We start from the raw sequence: 14307 nt of genomic DNA, 5'->3' as shown, positions 1-14307 counted from the left end.
TGCTGAGTACGCCAGCCTGATGGCGTCTCAAGGCAAACTGATAGCGAAGTGGCTCTGAGATCATCACAGCTGGAAAATGTTTTTAATTGAGAACTTGTGGACATTTCTGGAAAAGCAGGTGGATGAACAGAAACCCACAAACTGGGACCAGTTGGAGGTGAGGTTTAGGTTCAGTTTGTCTGAATGAACTGCAGAAGTTCTAAAGAAGAAAGGTCAACTCTGGTTTTTCAGTAAATAACAGAAACATTAAAATCTCAGTTTTAGGACGTCCAGGTGGAGTTTCTGCTGGACGCTGGCTTTATTTTCTATCCATCACGGTTTCTCTGACTCACCGTTATTTTCTCTGTGAAATGTTGATCTGGACTTCAGGATCTAAAGGGAAAAATATTGGTGAAGGCAAAGAAGATGATGGTGGAGGAACCTTCATCCAGTTCTTCAGACCTCAGCTCCTCAGACGAGGAGGCCAGCCAGGCTGAGGGGAAACCCAAAAGAAGTAAAGAAGAGAAGGTCGGTCCATCAGGTTTTCAGGGGTTTGGTGGGTTTAGTTTGGATTTCTGCTGCATGAAAGAAGAGGGGAGGATGAAATGACAGTGATAATGTGATGGGTGCATGTGTGATCCCAGCCAGGTGTGTCCAAGCTGAGTCCAGAGCTGTCGGATCTGGTGGTCTACACTCGCAGTGCTCCCTTTAAAGGCTTTGAACAAGCTGCCAGAAGCCCAGCCAGCGACATGTCTTCTTTCTCCGAGAGTGAAGCCCTCAGACATGTTAGAGACTCAGGTATGATGTGTGGAGGAAATGTAAAACATTAGAACAGTGACATGCTCTGTTTTTCCTTGGATGGAGGGGGTGCTGACTGAACTCTTGTCCCTTCAGGGATGTATTTTGTGCGACACAACAGTCACCAGCTCAGCAGGATCTACCCCTCAGGCCAGCGCCTCCAGTCCTCCAACTACAACCCTCAGGACATGTGGAACGGAGGCTGTCAGATTGGTGAGGGCTTGATTTTATTTGATGTTCTGTTAAAAGAATTTATCCCAGTAAAAACTGAAGAACCCAACGTCTGTCTCATCAAAACCAAGTCCAGTTAGGAGCCATTTATAGCTATATTATCCACATAAGTCCAGTTTATATCTGGGTTTAAATAAACCAGTTCATAAAATAAATGACCTAACTAAGGAAACCATCATGACCATAACCAGGAAGGAAAACCTCCATCAGAACCAGAACAAGGAAGGAAAACCTCCATCAGGACCAGAACCAGAAAGGAAAACCTCCATCAGAACCAGAACAAGTAAGGAAAACCTCCATCAGGACCAGAACCAGGAAGGAAAACCTCCATCAGAACCAGAACAAGGAAGGAAAACCTCCATCAGGACCAGAACAAGGAAGGAAAACCTCCATCAGGACCAGAACCAGGAAGGAAAACCTCCATCAGGACCAGAACAAGGAAGGAAAACCTCCATCAGGACCAGAACCAGGAAGGAAAACCTCCATCAGAACCAGAACCAGGAAGGAAAACCTCCATCAGGACCAGAACCAGGAAGGAAAACCTCCATCAGGACCAGAACCAGGAAGGAAAACCTCCATCAGAACCAGAACATGGAAGGAAAACCTCCATCAGGACCAGAACCAGGAAGGAAAACCTCCATCAGAACCAGAACAAGGAAGGAAAACCTCCATCAGGACCAGAACCAGGAAGGAAAACCTCCATCAGAACAAGGAAGGAAAACCTCCATCAGGACCAGAACCAGGGAAAAAAAAACCTCCATCAGCCGAGCCGGGTCCTCACACAGACCTGCTATATGATTTATCCGGAAGGAAAGTTTGAAGATGGTCTAACGGTAGAGAGGGAGTTTGATACCTGAAGCCAGACTGGGAGCTGATTCCACAGAGAGGGTCTGATAACTGAAGGTTCTGCTGCTCGTTCTACTTCTAGAACCTCCAGGAACCAGTAAACCTGCAGGCTGAGAGTGAAGCTCTGATGGGAAAATCTGGAACTTTTCAGAACATTTTTGGGACAGGACATTAATCAGGAATAACAGTCGTCCAGTCCGGAAGGAACAAATCCATTGACCAGTTTTCCTGCGTCACTCTGATACAAAATGTTCCTCATTTGGGAATATTATGTACGTGGAAGAGGGAGGTCCTTGAAACCTGGTTTTTATGTGAGACAAAGAACAGATCATGGTCCAGAATAAGTCCAAGGTTCCTCACTGTAGCACTGGAAGCCAAAGTAAAACCATCCAGAGTAATTCCATGCAGCTTCCTGGACTTCAGTGCAGGCCGGGGTTTTGTTTTTAGCTCTTATTAACATTCATTTGAATGTTTTTAACACTTTGTTTTTATGTGAATGTTTAGTTTTTATTGCTTCATGTCAATGTGTTCCTGCTGTTTTTGTTCATATTTTACAATATTTCTGTCTTTTACTTCCCTTTATTAAATCGTCCCACGAGAAGGAAATTTGGTTTGCAGACGTACAGTCATCCATCCCAGTTTTTATTCTGGTTCCATCTCCAGAGAAGCTTCCAGGCCACATGTCCATCAGACCTCTGAGCTCGTCCACCTTTCTGATCTAACGCTGCCGTCTGTCCTCTGCAGTTGCTCTGAACTTCCAGACATCTGGCGAGCAGATGGACCTGAACCAGGGTCGCTTCCTGCAGAACGGTCTGAGTGGATATGTCCTGAAGCCGTCCTTCATGTGCCGACCTGACATCACCTTCAATCCAGAGAACGTTGGAGGAGGTCCTGGCCACAAACCCGTTCTGCTCACCGTTCGGGTAACGTCTCTTTGTGCACGCTTAATGACTCCCTGAGTCAGAGCTGGACCTAAACACAGGATGAGAGATTCTCTAACACATGGAGTATATCTATCATACATATATTTCCTATCATCTCCTCCTGTTTCGTTAATTCAGGTTATTTCAGCTCAGCAGCTTCCCAAACCAGAATGGGACAAGCCCAGCTCCATCGTGGACCCCCACGTATGGGTGGAGATACACGGAGTCCCCATTGACAACAATAAGAAGAAAACTCATCGTGTAGACAACAATGGTATTTCAGATTCAGATTCCTTTATTTACTGGTCCCATTAACCAGCTAGTTAAGCAGGGTTACAATTGCAGGGGAGCTCGGCTTCCCTGAAAACACTCAGCTGAAAATAAAGGGGGCTCCAGAACTAGTCCACATGTTCCTGATAGTTCTTCACCTCCTGAGACCTGAGCTTTAGTTTGGCTTGCATTTCAGAGTTCTAACTTTTTGGGGTCAGTAGGAACCAATAAATAGAATTTTAATGTATAATTTTTCATAATATTGTGTTGAAATTTTCTAACAGGAGAGTTTTTAGCTCAATTTAAAAATTTATAGATCAAGGTGAGAACACAAGCGGTCGTTCTGACCTCTGATTAGGTCTGATAACAGAGGAGCATTTGTACAGGTCCCCCCCGCTCTGTTTAGGGATTAACACAAGACCAGTTTTATGACTATGGCCTTCAGTTGTTTCCAGCAGGCTGGGGAAAGGACACCGTCACATTCAACCTGGTTAAAGCAGTCTCAAACAGGGACCAGGGAAACTTTCCACTAACACTCAGGGTTAATCATCTATGAAGTAACAGAGTTTGCAAACATTCAGTTAATGTCACGGTCTGGGACTGTAATGTATCGGACTAAGAGCCATGGTGTGGTAGACTGAAAAGAAAACTTTATTGTCTCTTGCGGGTGCCTAACAAACAACATATGTGTTACAGCATCATCTACTGGTGACCTCCAGTACTGCACAGATACATGACATCTTCCTTTTTTCTTTTTTTTTTTTTTTTTTTTTTTTACATATTTAACAAAATATATGTTAACGGAGTTAACATTTACTGTACTCCTAATAACTCTGTCTCTACTCTAATGTTGTACTCAACACAGTTTTCTCCAAACTTGCAACTAGTATGTCATTTCAGTAGGACATCAGAAACTTTTTTTTTAAACACCTTTCTGTATTACATGACTTTATACATATATATGTATCCTTATTCTCGGAATCTTAGTGGAACCATTATTGGCCTCCCACAACGTGTGGTTTTCACAGAATCATTTGTTGTGGTAATCCTGGGTGTGACACTTGGTGATGTGACAACCGGTGATGGTGACGTTGCTGCAGGCAACTGTTTCTCATGTATGAGTCTCTCCTGAACATCCTCACTTTGCTCAGTCTCTCTTCCTGCAGATCTGTCACTTTCTACCAGTTGCGGTGAATCAGTTGAGCTGTCATTAGCCTCTTTTGGTTGTTGTACAGTCCAGTTCTCCTTTGTTTTCAGAATATGTCTTCTGTTCCTTCTGTAGATTTGGTCTGTGTCCGTCTGGACAATGTAGGACCTTGGCTTATCATGTGTGTCCAGAATAACAGCAGGTTGCCACGTATTCTGCTGTCTGATTCTCACTCTTTCTCCTGTTCTTACTTCTGGCAGTTTCCGTGTTCCACGATTAAAGTAGCTGTTTTGCCTGTTCTGTCTGTTTATCAAACTTTTTCTTACTTGTTTGAAGACTTGGGGCTGCAACAAGCTCCTTGACACTGGAAGTTTTGTTTTGAGTCTTCTGCCCATTAGTAGCTGAGCAGGAGAATAGCCTACTACGTCCAGTGGTGTGTTCCTGTATTCTAATAGAGCAATGTATGGATCTGTGTGGCTGTCCTGTGCTTTTTTCAGCAGACGTTTCACAGTTTGAATGGTTCTTTCTGCTTGGCCATTCGATTGTGGAAACTCTGGGCTTGAGGTGTTATGTGTGAACCCCCAGCTTGTTGCAAACTCCTGCATTTCTGCACTGACTAGTTGCCTTCCATTGTCAGAGAAGAGTTCATCAGGCACGCCATGTCTGGCAAAAATAGATTTCAAAGCAGCAATGATGTGCTTGCTTGTTGTACCACTTAACTTTATGATTTCTGGGTACTTGGAAAAGTAGTCCACACAGAGAAGATATTCTGCATTATTGAAATGGAATAAATCCATCCCCACCTTTGACCAAGCTCTCTCTGGGACTGGATGAGACATCAGTGGCTCTCTTGGATTTTGGTTTTTGTATTTGTTGCACACTGCACATCGCTGTATCACATCTTCAATCTCTTTGGCCATCCCTGGCCAGAACAGGATGTCTCTGGCTCTTTCCTTGCTTTTCACAATGCCCATGTGAGATTCATGAATTTTCTCCAGCATCTCTTTTCTCATCTTTACTGGCACAATCAGTTTTGAATTTTTAAACACAAGTCCATCAGAGTATGATAACTCCTCTCTGAAAGTCCAGTACGGTTGTAGTTCCTCTGGAACCTGTCTCCGTGACTCAGGCCATCCATTCTGTATTGCTGCTATGACCAGTTTCAGCCTCTCATCTTGCTCTGTGGCCTCTTTGAACTGACTGAGCTTCTCTTCTGAAACTGGTAGCTGTTGGGTTATGTAGCTCACATCCATCTCTTCCTCCTGTGTGGTATCTGGGTGATCCTTCAGGCTGGCTCTACTTAATGCATCTGCAATGTGCATTTCTTTACCAGGCTTGTACATCACCTGTAGGCTGTATTTTTGAAGCCTCATTAACATCCTCTGCAGCCTGGCTGGGGCCTTGTGAAGAGACTTTTTAAAAATAATCTCTTAACAGTTTGTGATCCAATTCAACCTGCACAGATCTACCATACAGGTATTGGTGAAATCTTTCACAGCCAAAAACAATAGCTAGCAGCTCTTTTTCAATGTGAGCATATCTTTTTTCACAGTCTGTGAGTGACCTGGAGCCATATGCTACAGGATGTCCTTCTTGTAGGATTACTGCTCCCAACCCACTTGTGCTTGCATCAACTGAGAGTACAACAGGCTTTCCTACATCATAATAGTTTAGCACTGGTGTGTTACTCACAAGTTCTCTGAGTCTTGAGAAGCTCTTCTGTTGTTCATGTTCCCAGTGCCAGCCAGTTTCTCCCTCCAGTAGCCTCCTGAGTGGTGCAGACTCCTCTGAGAGATTTGGGATAAATTTTGCAACATACTGCACCATTCCCAAGAACCTCTGCAGTTCTGTTTTGTCCTGTGGCTCTGGTATTCCTTGTATGGCTCTTACTTTTCCCATGTCTGGTTTCAGTCCATCTTTGCTCAACACATGTCCGATGTAGCTTATTTCACTGAGTCCAATTTTGCATTTGTCTCTATTGAGTTTCATGTTTATGCTTCTCAGTCTGTCCAACAGCTTTCTCAATCGGTTGTCATGTGACTCTTGGTCCTCACCCCACACCAGAATATCATCAACCACGTTGACAACTCCTTCGAGTCCTTCTAGGTGTTGCTCCAAGCATCTCTGAAAGACTTCTGGTGCTGATGATATGCCAAACGGAAGTCTCTTAAATCTGTACCTTCCAAGCAGTGAGTTGAAAGTACAGAGTTTGGAGCTCTCTTCATCTAACTGGATCTGCCAGTAGCCATGATTTGCATCCAAAACAGAGAAAACCTTTGCATTAGGCATTTCAGATACTACTTCCTCCACTGTCTTTAGAGGATAGTGTTCTCTTTTTATAGCCTTATTTAAATCTTGTGGATCAAGGCATATTCGGATTTTGTGTGGTTTCACTACAGTCACCATGCTGCTCACCCTATCTGTGGGCTCAGTTTGTCTCTCTATGACACCAAGACTTTCCATTCGTTTCAGTTCTTTCTCCACACTTTCTTTTAAAGCAACTGGAACTTTCCTTGGCGGATGTATCACTGGTGAAACTTCAGGAACTACTTGAATATGGTGACTTCCAGGAACACAGCCTAGTCCTGTAAACAGATCTTCATATTCACACCTGATGTCTGTCTGCATTCTTCTTGTCACCCCATAGATCCTTTTTACCATCCCCAGCTCAACACTAGACTCGCTTCCCAATATCGCTTTTACGTCTTGTTTTGACACTTGAAACGTTATTTCATACTCTCTGCCTTTGTATGAGCACTTAATGGTCTTCTGTCCCAATGGCTTTTCTTTCTGTCCAAAAACACCCACTAGCTTGATGTTTGACTTTTTCAGTTTGTCATCACTCAGTTTCAGCTTTTCTAATTCGCTCTTAGATATGACGTTGCAGTCAGCACCTGTATCTATCATCACTGTCATTTGCTGGTTGTTGATGTTTACAGTTTCTTTCCAGACCTCTCTGCCACTTTTTGCATCCACTCTATTCACATGTTTGTCTTCTGTTCGAACATGTACAGTCCCTATGAACATGTCATTATCATCATTATTTGTGTCATATTCTACACCTTGTACTTTCCGGCGGTTATCTCTCTGTCCGCGACTCATGCACATTTTGGCGTCGTGGTTTTTACGGTGACATTTGTTGCAGGTTTGACCATATGCTGGGCATTGTCTTGCTTCATGTTTAAATCCGCATCTTCCACAATCTGCGTGTGATTTCTTCATCTTTGTTTGTAGCTTGTCTTTCCTTTGCTTGTGTTGCTTATGTATTTTTTGCACTTGCACGTCATTTTCTTCGTGTAGCTTTTTAAGCTGGCTCTGGCTAACTTCTGCTGCACGGCAAATATCCACAGCTCGTTGAAGCGTTAGCTCGGGCTCTCTTAGCAATCTGCCTCGGATTTGATCATTTGTAATACCACATACGACTCTGTCTCTGATCAGTGACTCTGTTAGATCTCCAAATTCACAGTCTTTTGCTTTGTTCTTCAGATCTGTGACATAGGCATCAATGGATTCAGCATTGCCTTGTACTCTGGTATTAAACAAATGTCTCTGGTATGTCACGTTTTTTCGTGGTTCACAGTACCTTCTGAAAAGCTCTTTTAAACCTTCCAGTCCACAAATATCTTCATCAAACTCAAACGTATTGAATACTTGAGACTTTCTTGAGGTTTGGCCATAAAAATTAAAATGTCATCCGAGTTGATGTTATCTCGACGTCGTTTATTTCAGTATTTCGTCGAATCCATTGTGCCAGTGGTTCAATAAATATGGCAAATAATAACGGGGACATTGAGCATCCTTGCCTACATCCTTGTTCGATCTGTATAACGCCTGAGAGTCCCCCATTAATCCTAACTGTACCAGTGGGTTTATTGTATAGTTCTTGAATTATCTTCAAAAATGTATCCTGGCTGGTCTAAATTTATTTTATCTGGGAGAATATGCTCTAATCTTCTGGCTAATATGGAGGTAAAAGTCTTATAGTCTTGATTTAGTAGACTAATTGGACGATAGAACAGTCAAGTCTGTCTTTCGTGTCTTTTGGGATTGCTGTAATTACTGTTTCTCTCCAGGAGGGTGGGATCTGTCCTCGTTCAGTACCCCGTTGAATGTTCTTAAAAGTATAGATGAAAGTTCTTCTAAACAGGTTTTACACCATTCCACACTAAATCCGTCCACACCTGGCGCTTTAAGTTTCAACCTTTTTACTGTTTTTTCTAGTTCCTGAGCGGATATTTTTCTTGTTAGTGTTTCATTTTGCTCCTTCGAAAACACTGGTAACAATAATTTATTTAATAATGCATTGGCTTGACCCTCAAAAGCACAAATCTGCCCCATCACAGGAAGATTTCATCAGAAACTCTGTGAAAGAACAGAAGTCTGAACCTAGCAGATCTACACCAGTTAATCTCACATCCCTTCATATGCATTGGTGGGCGTGGCTTTCTGTGCCTGCAAGGCGAGGCCCCGCCCACCTGCATCTGGAGGGAGGGGCTGTGGGGTTTAACATTTTCATGTGATGTAGATAACCTCTCTATGTCACGAAAGCATAACCTGGTTTTACCCTGTAGAGGGCGTTATGAGCCTTTTTTTACCCACATAATCCCGTTTTTAAAATAAACTAAAAAAATGCCAATTTTATCAACAGTATGTGTGATTTTTATCACAATCAAGTAATAGTCTGTTGTTTACAGCTCAAAAAACACATTTTTGTGTGCACTACCGCCTAAATGAAAGGAACCACGCAGCTGATGCGTCCTGTTTCTTTCGTCCCCGTGATGTGTGTGATGTGAGCCTCCAGGCAGCAACCACTCTGTTTGCTGTTTTTTATGGTGGTTAAAAGAACTTTCTGTCTCTATATGAGCAGGGCTGCCAACTCTCACGCATTTGAGTGGCTTCATACACTCTCATGCCACACGATTTCTCACGCTGAAACACACATTGAGAGGAATGCCAGCTAATCGGGAGGTTCGGGAGGATTCCCGGTGGACCGTATTACTCTTGGGCCAGTGTCCCGGTGAAACAAATAAATAAGTGGGAACGGGCCCGAGATTTTATCTAAATAATTATCTGAGAAGAATAAATATTAGAGATGTGCGGATCAATATTGAAATATCTATTCCTCCTATACCAACAAGACTAAACTTTCAGGATAGGTAGGATACTGAGGTTCCTTTTGAGCATCTTTATAGTTTATTTTCAGCTCCAATGTGAAAACCTTGATGAACTGAGTTGATGTGTAGTCCCTAAATACACTCACTGAAAACTAAATATGACCTGGTTTCCCCACATTATCTAAAAACTAATCTACTGCTAGCATAGAACTAGATTAGCACTGCTATGTAGCTTCATGCTAACATCAGGTTAATAGCCTTACATAATATTAGTAGTTGCATACAAAGTTATACAAAGGGACAAAATGCAGCTACATGCCAATATTTTGGGTGTGTTCAAGGGTGGAAAACAGTGTGACTGAGTCTGCTCTTCCTTTTAGGCTTCAACCCTCGATGGGACTGCACCTTTAACTTCACCGTCCATGTCCCTGACCTGGCTCTGGTCCGCTTCATGGTGGAGGATCATGACTACACCTCTAGCAATGACTTCCTGGGACAGTACACCCTGCCTTTCACCAGTCTGCGTACAGGTGTGTGTGGAGACAGTAAACTAGTGGACTGATCGGCAGACTAGTTTCAGCGTGGTTAACTGTCCACTCTCTTCACCTTCTGTCCTGCGCAGGTTATCGTCACGTTCGGCTGCTCAAACTGGATGGTTCAAGCCTTTCCCCCGCCTCCCTCTTCATCCACGTTAAGGTCACCCCTGGTCAGAGCAGTCCCTCCAAAGCATCGGCCTCATCACCTGCTCGGTCCCCTGCAAAAGCTTCAACCAAAAAACCGTAACCTCATCTCCCCTGGTGTAGCGCTTTAATCAATCCAAGCATGAGATCCGGGCCCTAAAGTCTGAAACACAGCTCAGATATTCTCAGGAGCCTTGTGTTTGATCAAACCGAGCAGAAACTTCAATAAGTGAGGGTGACATGAAGCGTTTGACAGCCCAGTTTATAAAACGCAAGCAGATGATTTTTATTAGAACAACCAGCAGTCATTCTGGGACTGATGCATACACGAAGACTGAACCGTCCTTTTAATACTTGATTTAGTGAAGACTAGATTTGAACTGACTGAAGTACACATGTCGGGTGTTAATCTCTGAAGCCATGACCAAAGTTTGGTGCTGATTTTTTTTAGATTTTTCAAACATAAAATAGTCAGCTCTCCAGTCTTCCGGAGGGAGGACATATATAATCAGAATATACAGAGAGGCCAGATTTAAAGAAACCTTCATGCTTATAATCCATCCGTTCTATGTACTGTTCATGTCTGAAGTCTTGGTATAACTGGACGACGAACCATGGAACAGCTTCAGAAATGTTCCTCAAACACAGTTTAACTCAGATTAAATGACTCTTTGTCTCACAGGTCATGAAAAAATTCATTTTTATTTTTTAATCCTGAAGAACAAACTTGAAAGAAAGAAGATTCAGAGATGAGATGAGTTTCACCTCATCGTATGAATCTGTTTCCCCTGCAGGTGGGATGCTGTGGAAGATGGGAAAGGTATTATTTAACGTAACACAGTTAATGTTGAGACAGAAATGGTGTTTTTAAATATATCCTCAGTTTCAGTTTTGTGCCACAAACTAGTAGGAATCGGTAAATTTTTAGATCTGTTTTGAGCCGAGAATAAACTTCTGTTAATTGCCTGTGTTTATCTTGGCTGCCTAGTTTATTCTGTGCTTAAGCATCTTCAGAAATGAATGCTATGCAATCACAAGCTGCAGTATGAGAGTAACCAGTAGGAGCAATATGGACCAGTCAGACCAGATGTAAGGTCTGGGGATGGGCGATATGTTACCATTAGTTTAAGGAAAAACTTTAATGTAAAATGTGCATTTATATCTTTATTATACAAAATTAGAAGTGAAATGATTATGAAATTAATTAAACTAGAAATTAATCTTAAATTAATATTTTTTTCTACCATGTCCTGTCCAGCATGGTGGCGGCAGAATGATGGTCTGGCTGCTGTGTTGGGCTGAACAAATTTGCTTTGCCAAGAGGAGCTTATGGGTATAAGGCTCCTCTTGATAAACTCTCTCTTTTTTCTTTATTTGTTTAAATATTTTGTTTTATCTTATTTATTTGGTATTATGGAGTTGACGTAATCTTGCTGGACCTGACCGGAGGGGCCAGAAAAAAAAGTTAAATAGTGAACAGAAGTAAAACGGAAAGTAGAAAAAAGGAAGAGGAGACAAAGATCCAGCAGACAGAAGCAACAAGCTTCAATCCAACCTAACAGCAGACAAGCAGCTGCTACACCTGTACAGAAACACAGCAGAGAATTTCCTACAGCTTTTACAGGGAAACTAAGCAGACAATCATCAGGAGTTTCTCCTAACCAAGAAAACAACAACAACATGTATCACAACAACAACCAAAGAACCAGAAACACACAAAAAACCCAAAGAAAGGCATCTCTTAGTGTGTAAACCCACTGGACCCCTCAGTGCTGTGTCAGCATGCAGAGGATGAGGAAGGAGGAGGGATCAGAGATGAGGCCACGCCTCTACGGAGGCTAGAGGCAGACTAGGGCGGTCCAGAGACCCGGTTCATCAGCAGCAATCCTGGATCACCAACCCAAGCCCCCCCACCATGAAGACCACCCCAGACCCACCCAGAGGGCAGCAGAGGAAGGTCCCAATTAATGAATTAAATTTCTTTAGCTGTAAGAGCATTGCACTAAAAACTAGTAAACCAGTGAAATAAAAAACACACAACCTCCTCTAAACATCATCCTAACACCTAAAACTCATTAAATGCCTGTGTAGGTTCAACCACTGATCTACCGAGGCTAATTCCCTCAAAATGGTTCCGAGTTTGGTTTCCATCTTACAAACTCAAAGACTATCTGGTCTGAGTTCTGTAATGCGCCCCCTAGTGGAATGCTCTGGTTACAAGCGTAGAACTCAAGGAAGGATGAGAACAGTCATGATGGAGAAAAATAAAATAATTCAAGCAATCAACATGCAGGAGGCAGGTACACCTGGACAGGTACACCTGGACAGGTTGCCAGTCCATTGCCGCTTATCTGAACATGTTCAGATCTATTCCTTTTATTGGTCTGACTGAACTGTGGTTCAGCAGCTGTCCAGTTTTTATGTGATGTGCACCGGAGAGATCTGCTGCTTGCTGTTAGCGTGTTGCTGACGTGTGCTGTACGTGGAGGCGTGTTTGCTCCAGTCTGACAGCTGAAGCTGGAAGCCTTGACCTTTATATCCTTCTCTCTGTCTGAAATCCATCTGCTGTTGTAATAAAATTTATTTACAGTCTTTCTTTTATAAGTGTTGGTTTTAAAACATTTTATTTTAAATTAAAATACATCATAAGTACCATAAATTTTGCTGAATCATTGTATGGAGGTTTTTAATCATGTGACAGGTTTAAATCAGGGACTTGTAATAATAAAAACTGTAATAATACAACATGAAGGCGAATTTTGTTCCTGTGAGCCATTAGCTCTATTTTCTAACTCTGAACTGAACAAGTTTTGGATCCTCAAACTCCAGCGTCTGAGGTGGGTCGATCTGACCCGGTGTTTGGTGTCATCCACAGACCTCCTGAATACAACAAGGACTCTGTGAATAACTTCTCCGATTCCTTGGCTGTAATTATGCCTCATTATGACCGGGTCTTTGTTGTAGGTGATTTCAATAATCGTGTGTTGTCCTGATAAGCCTCTAGTGAAGGAATTTTTAGAGAATAGTCTTGTACAGTATGTGTCTGAGGCCACCCACGGACACTCTCGACCTCATTCTCTCTTATGGTTTGTCTGTATCTGATATAGAGATCTGTAACTCTCTTAAATCTTGCGTCCTGCCATGGAGCTGCAGGATTTTTACTCCACCACTGCCAGTATGTTCTTCGTTGCTTTAACTAGCTCCCCGTTCCCTCGGCCGCCTCTGTTTCTGATGTGGAGGAGTTCAGCATCTGGTTTCTTCCTTTAGCAACATTCTGGACTCTGTGGCTCTGTTAAGGACTTTGAGTGGACCACAGGACCCTGTTGTCACGGCTCCAGAACTTGGTAGGGATCCAAAGTACTGCATTAGACTGGTCCAGGTGTTATTTGGAGAGTAGAAGCATGTGTGTCAGTATGGCCGGCTTTGAGTCTGTTGCAGCTCTAGTGTCCTGTGGAGTTCCACAGGGCTCAGTTTTGGGGCCCCTCATGTTTTCGCTACATCTGCTTCCTTTAGGGTCCATTCTGAAAAAGCATGGTTTATCTTTCCATCTGTATGCCGATGATAGCCCGATATATCTACCCCTAAAGAAGAAAGATGACTCTTCTCTTATACCTCTTGTGTCATGGATGGCCCCGAGTTTCCCGAATTTTAATGAGATAAAAACGGAGGCCATTTTTGGGCTGAGTGGCTCCAGTGGCCCCTCCCAGCTGATCTGGGCCTCTTGTCTAGCTTTTTAAAACCAACCGTCACTATTTTGGGTTTTAAATTGGACAGTGATTTTAAACTAGATCACCAGATTAAACTGGTGGTAAAGTCTTTTTAAACTCACTAAAGTAAAATCTTTTTTAACTGTTCCGCACTTTGAGACAGTAATTCCTGCCTTCATCACTTCCCAGCTGGATTACTGTAAGGCAGCCAGTCATCTCTCTCACATCTCCAACTCATCCCAAAAGCTGCTGCTCGTCTTCTGGTTGGAACGTAAGAGAGACCACATTACGCCTGTTTAAGCATTCCTTCACTGGCTGCCTGCATTTTACACTTCATTTTAATACTCTTTTATTTGTTTTAAATCCTGAAATGGTCTGGCCCCGCTGTACCTCTCTGAGCAGCCAGGTGACTCAGATCAGCTTCTTATGGAGGTACCGAGGTCTGGGTGGAGGCTCAGAGGGAATCAAGCCTTTTCGGTCGCTGCTCCTAAACTGTGGAAGTCTTTGCTGCTGCAAGTTAGAGATGCCCACCACGGTCCAGTTGAAAAAAACAGTTTTATGATCTGGCCTTCGATCTAGCATGAGACTCTTATGTTCTTGTTTTTATTGTTT

General features: G+C 42.9%; 1 protein-coding gene across 1 annotated transcript in view; it reads left to right on the top strand.

The window, feature by feature from the left end:
- The window catches only part of LOC121632081 (1-phosphatidylinositol 4,5-bisphosphate phosphodiesterase delta-3-A-like), a 51984-nt gene extending 41741 nt beyond the window's left edge, over positions 1-10243 (top strand). The window contains exons 10-16 of the mRNA XM_041973254.1: positions 370-507; positions 624-777; positions 874-990; positions 2599-2777; positions 2916-3051; positions 9689-9838; positions 9931-10243. Coding sequence (XP_041829188.1) covers positions 370-507; positions 624-777; positions 874-990; positions 2599-2777; positions 2916-3051; positions 9689-9838; positions 9931-10091 — 1035 coding nt within the window. The 3' untranslated portion in view covers positions 10092-10243. The remainder of the gene's footprint in view (positions 1-369; positions 508-623; positions 778-873; positions 991-2598; positions 2778-2915; positions 3052-9688; positions 9839-9930) is intronic.
- Positions 10244-14307: the final 4064 nt, after the last annotated feature.

The sequence above is a fragment of the Melanotaenia boesemani genome, chromosome 21 (genome assembly GCF_017639745.1).
Source record: "Melanotaenia boesemani isolate fMelBoe1 chromosome 21, fMelBoe1.pri, whole genome shotgun sequence".
Classification (NCBI taxonomy): domain Eukaryota; kingdom Metazoa; phylum Chordata; class Actinopteri; order Atheriniformes; family Melanotaeniidae; genus Melanotaenia; species Melanotaenia boesemani.
The sequence above is the reverse complement of the archived record's forward strand: the minus strand, read 5'-3'. Positions and strand labels throughout refer to the sequence as shown.